The sequence below is a fragment of the Belonocnema kinseyi genome, chromosome 1 (assembly GCF_010883055.1).
Source record: "Belonocnema kinseyi isolate 2016_QV_RU_SX_M_011 chromosome 1, B_treatae_v1, whole genome shotgun sequence".
In the NCBI taxonomy this organism is placed as follows: domain Eukaryota; kingdom Metazoa; phylum Arthropoda; class Insecta; order Hymenoptera; family Cynipidae; genus Belonocnema; species Belonocnema kinseyi.
In genome coordinates, this window is record NC_046657.1 from 124,802,560 (window position 1) to 124,812,020 (window position 9,461).

General features: G+C 21.9%; 1 protein-coding gene across 1 annotated transcript in view; it reads right to left on the reverse strand.

Annotated features, from left to right (window-relative positions):
• LOC117168604 (retinal rod rhodopsin-sensitive cGMP 3',5'-cyclic phosphodiesterase subunit delta) overlaps window positions 1–7,194 on the reverse strand; it is a 21,804-nt gene extending 14,610 nt beyond the window's left edge. Inside the window, exons 1-2 of the mRNA XM_033354321.1 lie at window positions 7,062–7,194; window positions 6,652–6,714 (exon numbers count right to left, since the gene is read on the reverse strand). Of these exons, the coding sequence (XP_033210212.1) occupies window positions 6,652–6,714; window positions 7,062–7,102 (104 nt within the window). The 5' untranslated portion in view covers window positions 7,103–7,194. The remainder of the gene's footprint in view (window positions 1–6,651; window positions 6,715–7,061) is intronic.
• Window positions 7,195–9,461: the final 2,267 nt, after the last annotated feature.

Below are 9,461 nucleotides of genomic sequence, written 5' to 3' on the forward strand. Positions count from 1 at the left end.
TTACATAACGACTTCGTGAGGTTCTTCGCTTGGGGTGATTGCTAGAGAGATTGATCAGCAACCTGGGTCGGAACAGTGTTGCGGAACGAACGTGTTATTTACATAAATAACACCAGAATTCTAGATCAATCTGAAAATTCTCTATCCCTTCCTCACATTACTCCTTTCCCCACCGAGTGAGTCACGCCTACCCCGAAAGGGAAATGGCTTATATAATCTATATAATATAGATTATTATTATTATAAACAAATTTAATAAACACACGCATCATTCAGGCACTTGTCAATAAAAAATTTTGTTTCGAGGTCATTATTTTAATTCAACTAGTTTGTTGAAAATTTAATTATTTTGTTTAAGACTTACTGTTTTATTAAAAGTCTTTTTTTTAATCCATACTTTATAGTAGAAAATTAATTATTTTTAATTGAAAAGGCTTCTATCATATTTTTGGTTTTAGAAATATTCTCTTTTTATTGAAAATTTAATTATTTTATTGAAAATTTACTTATTTTGTTGAAAACTCAACTATTTTATTAAAAATTTTATTCTTTTGTTACGAATTTAAATATTTTATTGCAAACTTAACTACATACTTTATTGAAAATTCAACGGCATAGTTTGCTGTAAGATAATTTTAGCAATATTCATAGTAAGTTCATGAATTTGATGTTTTTTTAAACAAATTCTGTAAAAAATGCAATATTCGGGCATCTCTCGATAAATAAAAGTTTCTTTTCAGCTTTTATTCAAAATCATGACGTGGTTCAAAATAACAAATATCCTACAGATATTGACCGATTTGGACGTTAAATTTTTTTTTTAAAGTTGATAAAATTTCAAAACAATTTGTCAAGCTTGATTGGTAGATAATTAATCTTCTTGGTTGACAATTCGTCTGTTTGTTTAAAAATTCAAATATATTGTGGAAAGTTTAATTATTTTGTTGAAAATTAATTTTTTTTTGGTTAAAATATCAACAGTTTTTGCTTGAAACTTTTTATTTTTTAATCTTTCTTGTTTTAAAATTCGACTATTTGGTTGAAAATCCGTCATTGTAGGCAGAGAATTGAATTATTTTTTCCAAAATTGAACAATATTTCTACATTTTTTTGGGTACAAAATTGAACTGCTTTGTTGAACATTCGTGTTATTAATTCAAAATTCAAATATTTTGTTGGAAATCCATCTTTTGATGTAAAAAATGCAATGATTTTATTGAAAATTTAATAATTTGTGTGCAAATTCAACTACTTTATTGAGAAATTAATTACTGTGTTGAAAATTTAATTTCTTACTGGAAATTCAACTAGTTTATTGAAACTTTATTTTGTCGAAAATTTAATTACTTTATTGTAAATTCAACCTTTTTATTATAAATTTGATTATTTTGTTGAAAATTTAATTATGTTATTTAAAATTTCATGTTTTATTATAAATTCAAATATTTGATTGAAAATTTTATTATTTTCTTGAAAATTCATTTTTTTTATTTTGCTAAAAATTAATTCTTTCACTGAAAATTTAGCTTTTCCAATTTTTGTGGCAAAAATTGATGATTTTTCCGTTGAAAATTAATCTTTTTGGTAGAAAATTAATCTTCTTGGTTGAAAATTCGTCTGTTTGTTTAAAAATTCAACTATATTGTCGAAATTTTTATTATTTTGCTGACGTTTCTTCTTTTTTGTTAAAATATCAACTGTTTTTGGTATAAGTTTAAGGTTTTTTGTTTAATAATTGAACTATTTCGTTGAAAATCCATCTTTTAAGGTTAAAAATTCAAGTATTTGTTTACAAATTACAGTATTTTGCTGAAAATTAAATTATTTTGTTTAAAATTTAATATTTTCTTCAAATTTTTTTTTTAATCAAAAACTAAACTGTTTTGTTGAAAAATCGTCTTTTTGGTTAAAAATTTAACTATTTGGTGATAAATTTCTGTGTTTTTGTGGTTAAAAATTAATTTTTTTTCAGAAAAAATAATTTTAAACAAAATAATTAAACTTTCCACAATATAGTTGAATTGTTAAAGAAAAAGACGAATTTTTAACTGAAAAGAATAATTTTTTGCCAATATGACGCTTTTTTTAAAAATACATAAATTTTGTTACAAATAGTGGAATTTTCCGCAGAAAATATCAGTTTTCAACAAAAAATTGAGAAAATTAATTTTTATTTAAAACGAGAAAAAGATAGAAATTTTCAACCAGATAGTTAATTTTTCATCAAAATAGTGTAATTTGTAAACAAATACTGGAATTTGCAACCCAAAAAGATAGATTTTCAATGAAACTTTCGAATTTTTAAACCAAAAACATTAAACTTCCACAAAAACTATTAAGGTTTCAACAACAAATAAAATTAAATTCCACAAAATAATTAAACTTTCGACAATGTGTTTGAATTTTTAGACAAAAATACGAATTTTTTCCGAGAATACATGAACTTTGATACAAATAGTAAAATTTTTAAACAAAAAAAATCTATTTTCGACACAAATATTGGAGAAGTCAAATTTTAAATGAAAAAATTAATTTGTTACAAAATTAATTTGTTTCAACGAAACAGGATGTTTTTTAACAGAACAGTTCAATTTTCAATCCTAAAAGATGAATTTATTATGCCAAAAAGACGAATTTTTCTAGAAAATACATTAAGTTTGATACAAATCGTGGCATTTTTGAACAGAAAATATCAATTTTCAACAAAGAACGAAAAAATTACATTCTTCTTAAAAAAATTAATTTTTAACAAGAAAAAGAGAGAAATTTGCAACCAAATAGTTAATTTTCCAATAAAATCGTTGCATTTCCAACCAAAAAGAAGATTTTTCAACAAAAAAATTTAACATATACTTGAATACATATACTTGAATTTTTAACTTTAAAAGATGGATTTTCAACGAAATAGTCGAATTTCTAAACAAAAACCTTAAACTTTCACCAAAAACAGTTAATATTTGAACAAAAAAGAAAAAAATAAGCAAAATAATAAAACTTTCAACAATATAGTTTAATTTTTTAAAGAAGTGACGAATTTTCAACCAAGAAGATTGATTTTCTACCAAAAAGATTAATTTTTTTAGAAAATACACACACTTAGACATAGTGTAATTTTCAACGGAAAAAAAATCAATTTTTGCCACAAAAATTGGACAAGTTAAATTTTCAGTGAAAGAAGTAATTTTTAACAAAACAAAAAAAAATGAATTTTCAACAAAATACTTCAGTCTTTAACAATATAATAAAATTTGCAATCAATTATTTGAATTTTATAATAAAAAATGAAATTTTCAACAAAATATTAATTTTTTAACAAAATAATAAAATTTTCAATCAAATATGAAATTTTTAATAAAAAAATTAAATTTGCAATAAAGTAATTAAATTTTCAAAAAAATAATCAAGTTTCAATAAAATAGTTGAGTTGTGGAAGTTGAATGTTTTTTGTTTAAACATTCGACTATTTCGTTGAAAATCCATCTTTTTTGGGTTGAAATTCAAAAATTTGTGTCAAAATTCATGTATTTTTGAGAAAAATTCATTTTTCGCTTGAAAATTCAGCTATATTGCTGAAAGCTTAATTAATTTATTAAAAATTGGACTATTTCATTGAAAATCAATTTTTTTTAGGTTGAAAATTCAAGTATTTTTTTACAAATTACATTATTTTGCTAAAAAATATAATAATTTTGTTAAAAAATCAGCAATTTTGTTGAAAATTTAACTATTTAGTTGAAAATTTCTTTCTTTTTCTTGTTAAAAATCAATTTTTTAAAAGAAAAATTTAATTTCTCGATTTTTTGTTAAAAATTGATATGTATTTTCTAACAAAAATCCTCTTTTTGGTAGAAAATTAATCTTCTTGGTTAAAAATTCGACTTTTTTTATTAAATTCAATTATATTGTAGAAATTTAGTTTTTGGTTTTGTTTAAAATATAAAAATATCAACAGTTTTTGGTTGAAGATTAATCTTTTTTGTTTCAAAATTCGACTATTTGGTTAAAAATTTATTTTTGTAGGTGGAAAATTCAATTATTTAATTAAAATTCAATATTTTGGTAAAAATTAAATTATTTTGTCAAAAATTGGTCTATTTTCCTACATCTTCGATGTTCAAAATCCAATTATTTAATTAAAAATTCGACTTTTTGGTTAAAAATTAAAATATTTTATTGAAACTTTGTACCTTTTCCTGTCGCTGGAAATATCAACAGTTTTGGGTTAAAGCTTAATTTTACTTCATTGAAAATTTGACTATTTTGTTGAAACTTCACCTTTTTAGGTAAAAAATTCAATTATTTTATTGAAAATTGATCTATTTCGATTATTCAATTGAAAATTATTTTTTATTAAAAAAAAAAAAGAATTTAAAGAGGAAAGAAAGGAAATTTTCAACCAAATAGTTAATTTTGTAAGAAAACAGTGTAATTTGTAAACAAATACTGGAATTTTCAACCCAAAAAGATGTATTTTCAACGAAATAGTCGAATTTTTAAACAAAAAAAATTAAACTTCCACAAAAAAAGTTAATGTTTCAACAAAAAATAAAACTCAACTATTTTAATAAAAACTTTGGTTATTTTGTTGAAAATTGAATCACTTTATTGCAAATTCAATTTTTTTATTAAAAATTTGATTATTTTTCTAAAAATTTAATTATTTGACTGAAAATTTCCTGTTTTATTAGAAAATTCATATATTTTAGTAAAAATTTTATTATTTTGTTTAAACCTCAATTATTTTGTTAAAAATTACTTTTTTCATTGAAAATTTAATTTTTCAAATTTTTTTGGCAAAAATTAATTTTTTTTCTGTTAAAAATTCCAGTATTTGTATCAAAATCCGTGTATTATCTTTAAAAACTTAGAAAATTTATGTCTCTCTTCCAAAATTCTAGTAATTTGCTAAAAATTAAAATATTTTGTTGAAAATTGAAGTGTTTTGATCTAGAAGTCACCTTTGTGGATGAAAAATGTAACTGTTTTGTTAAAAACTCATCTCTTTTTATTAAAATAATTAAATAAATACATTTGTTTTATTTTGATCTAAAACGTCTATTTTGAAAAAGATGAATTTAAAAAAAAAAAGATTAATTTACTACCAAAGAAGTCGATCTTTTTGAACAAAATTCGAGAATACTGAACCAAATAGTTAAATTTTTAACTAAAAATCATGAATTTTTAAACAAAAAGCATTAATGTACTAACAAAAAAGACGAATTTTCATTAATAATGAAGAATTCTCAACCAAAAAGTCGAAGTTTCAACTGAAAAAAATGAATTTTTACACAGAGGCATTAATTAAATACCAAAATAGACGAATTTTTAATAACATTTAAAAGTTCTCAACCAAAAAGTTGAATTTTCAACTAAAAAAGATCAATTTAAAAAAAAATTAATTTACTACGAAAAAAGATGAATTTTCAAACAAAAAGATTAATTAAATCACAAAAAGACGAATTTTTAATAAAATTCAAAAATGCCTGATGAAAAAATTGAATTTTCAACTAAAAAAATTAATTTTTAAACAAAACGATTAATTAACTACCAAAAGATGAATTTAAAAAAAATTAATTTTCGGCTAAAAAACGAATTTTCAATAAAAATCCAAGAATGCTCAACCAAGTAATTGAATTTTCAACTAAAAAAAGATGAATTTTTAAATAAAACATTAATTTAATACCAAAACACGAATTTTTAAACAAAAACATTAACTAAAACCCAAAAAAGACGAATTTTTAATAAAATTTAAGAATTCTCAACCAAAAAGTAGAATTTTTAACTAAAAAAGATGAATTTCAAAAAAATTAACTTACTACACAAAAAGATGAATTTTCAAAAAAAAAAAAGATTAATCAAATCACAAAAAGACGAATTTGCAATCATGATCAAGAATTTTCAATTAAAAATAATGAATTTTAAAACAAAAAATGGAATTTTCAACTAAAAGCGATGCATTTTTAAACAATAAGATTAACTAAATTACAAAAAAGACGATTTTTTAATAAAATTCAAAAATGCTTAATAAAAAAATTGAATTTTTAACTGAAAAAAATTAATTTTTAAACAAAACGATTAATTAACTACCAAAAGACGAATTAAAATTCAAGAATTCTCAACCAGAAAGTTGAATTTTCAACTAAAAAAGATGAACTTAAAAAAAAAGTAATTTACTACGAAAAAAGATGAATTTTCAAACAAAATGATTAATTAAATCACAAAAAAAACGAATTTTCAATCATGATCAAGAATTTTCAACTAAAAATAATGAATTTTTAAAAAAATTCAAGAATGCTCTATCAAAAAAGTGAATTTTTAACTAAAAAAAATTAACTTTTAAACAAAAAGATTGATTTACTGCCAAAAGAAGGCGAATTTCAAAAAACTTCCAGATTGCTCAACCAAAAAATTGAAATTTCAATTAAAAAAGATGAATTTACTACGAAAAATTTGATTTTTTAATTAAATTCAATAGTTGACATCCAAGAAATTTAAGTTTCAATTAGAAAAGAAAATCCATCTTTTTTGTTTGAAATAAATCAATCAATCAATTTTTTTTTAATTTCAATCTGAAATATCTAATTTTCTGAAATTTACATTTTATTTTACGCGCTGTGATCCATATTAGTTAATTTAAGAAAATGTACTTACAAATCCTCATTTCCCTGCCAAAGAATTTTTCCTGTGTCAGCATCTCGTAAATTCATCCAATTTCTAAAGTATCTTATTTAAGGAATAATAAATTCACATCTTTAAATTTATCGACTATTTTCTTAAAAATTCTGTTTGAAAATCGTCCACACTCGATTCGAAAAAAGTAGTCTTCGGAATAAAAGTGTCACTTATTTGGTGAAAATTAATTATCCGCATATTTTTAAACAAATTTTATGTTAAGAATATTAAAATAATAAAATATGAGTACTTGATTAAATAAATACTGCAAAGATTGTTGAATAATTTGACAAAACAGACTCTGTTTACTCTACATAACCTAAAATTTGACGACTAAAACTGCTTTATTTAACACACTGTTTTAGTTTACGTAATTAATGAAAGGATACACTTGAAATCCTTTCAGAATTTCTTCTCCTCGCGACGGCATTTCCAAGTTCAATGTTTATCACTTTTTAATTGAAAATTATGCTCTGAAATCACAATATTGATCTTTTTGTCGCCATCAAGACAACTAAAAAATGCGCCTGCGGGTCAGTGTTCCCAATATTGGGAACTTTTTAAACTGCGCTTGCGTCGCGCCGACAACCTGATTAGTCACTCTTAGCGCGCTGATTTTGAATTATATATAAACATTCAGATTTAATATTTATGATAAATAATGATTGGAAAATGCATCCAAAGGAATTTCTTAATGGCAAATTAGAATTTTCGAGTAACAGATGAAATAATAATGTGATTTTCATGCAAAAAACAGTATTAGTTCTGAATTCAGAAAAAAAGGTTTTTTCTTTAATTTAGCATCTTAAATGTTTCAAAATGTTAATAAAAAGGTAATAAGGAATTTTAGTTTTAAGCAAAAATATTAGTTTTAATAGTATAAATATGATTTCATTATTTTCTATTTAATATTATATATTTTATAATCTTTATACAATAATTAATTAGTAACTGTAATTCAGGTCTTCCTCGCACTATTAAAAAAATGTATGATGTAACATTTATTAGTGCAGTAATCAATTATTCTTCATTCATTTTTGGTAATTTCAGTGATTTTATTTTAAATCACATTGTCGGAAATCAACAAAAATTTCATTTTAAAACTCGACAGAGACGAGAATTTTCGTGGGGACAAACAAAAATAATTCATTTCTCTGAACACAGAATTCATAATCTCTTCTTTATTGAAATCAAATTTTTTTATCTGTCACTTCAAAATCTTATTCAATGATTAGGAAAATTCTATTGGGGCATTTCTCAATCATTATTTATTTAAAATATTAAATCTAAATATTTATATCATTCAAAATCAGCACGCTAATAGTGACCAATCGAGTTGTCGGTGCGACGCTAGTGCAATTTAAAATGGAGTTTAATTAAAATAAATCATTTTAAATTATACGACAAAAATTAATTTTCTACTAAATAGTAATTTTTTTGACTAAACTATTGAACTTTTAAGACAAAATGACGAATTTTCTATACAAAACAGTTGAGTTTTCAAATAAAAAATATGAAATTTTGATAAGAAAGTTAATTATATATATATATAATAATTTTCATCAAAATCTCTTAACCGAAAAATTACATTTTCAACTAAACTAGATTAAATTTCAACAAAAAGAAAAAACGAATTTTTAACAATATAGTACAATTTTAACAAAAAGTTGAATTTTTATTTTAAAAAGAACCATTTTCGACCCGAAATGAAATAGAAAAATTTATTAAATTACCAAAGTAATTTCTCAAAAAAAAAAAAAGAAATTCTCGAGAAAACATTTCAATTTCCAACCAAAGAGATGAATTTTTAACTAAAATTTAGAATCTTCACCAAAAAAATGCAGTTTCAGAAATTAGTTTAACCGTAAAACCTATTTTTTAAATTTTTAACCAAAAAAAAAAATAAATTTTGAAACAAAAAGATTAAGTTCTTCACTGAAAAACTCATTTTTTACTAAATTCAAGAATTCTAAAGCAAAAAGTTAGAATTTCAACTAAAAAATATAAATTAAAAGAAAAGATTAATTTTCTGCTAAAAAACGAATTTTCAATAAAAATCCAAGAATTCTCTACCAAACAGTTTAATTTCCCATCAATAAAGAAGAATTGTTAAATAACAAGATTAATTTTTATACCGAAAAATAATGAATTTTCCAAAAATTCAAGAATTCTCAACCAAAAAGTTTAATTTTTAAGGAAGAAAGATTCAAATGTTCTTTAATTTTTAAGAAAGTAGTTCAGTTTTAAACCTTAGTTGTTAATTTTATAACCAAAAAGATTAACTTTTCACTGAAAAAACAGAATTTTTGACAAAGTTCAAAAATTCCAAACCAAAAAGTTGGACTTTCAACTCAAAAATACAAATTAAAAAAAAAATTTCTACCAAAAAACAAGTTTGCAATAAAAATTAAGCATTCTCAACCACAAAGTTGAATTTTTATCCAAAAAAGACGAATTCTTAACTAAATTCTAGAATTATAAAACAAAATATTGAATTTTCAACTAGAGAAGGTGATTTTTTAAACAAGAAGAATAATTTACTAGCCAAAAAGACGGATTTTCAATTTAAATCCAAAAATTCGCTACAAAAAAGTTTAATTTAAAAAAAAAATGTGTAAAGAAAAAAAGAATTTTCAACCAAGAAGTTGAATTTTTAAGGAAGAAAGAAAAAATTGTTCTTTAATTTTTGAGAAAGTAGTTTAATTTTAAGCACTAATTGTTAATTTTTTAGCGAAAAAACAGAATTTTTACCAATTTTCTAAAGCAAAACGTTGGATCTTTAACTCAAA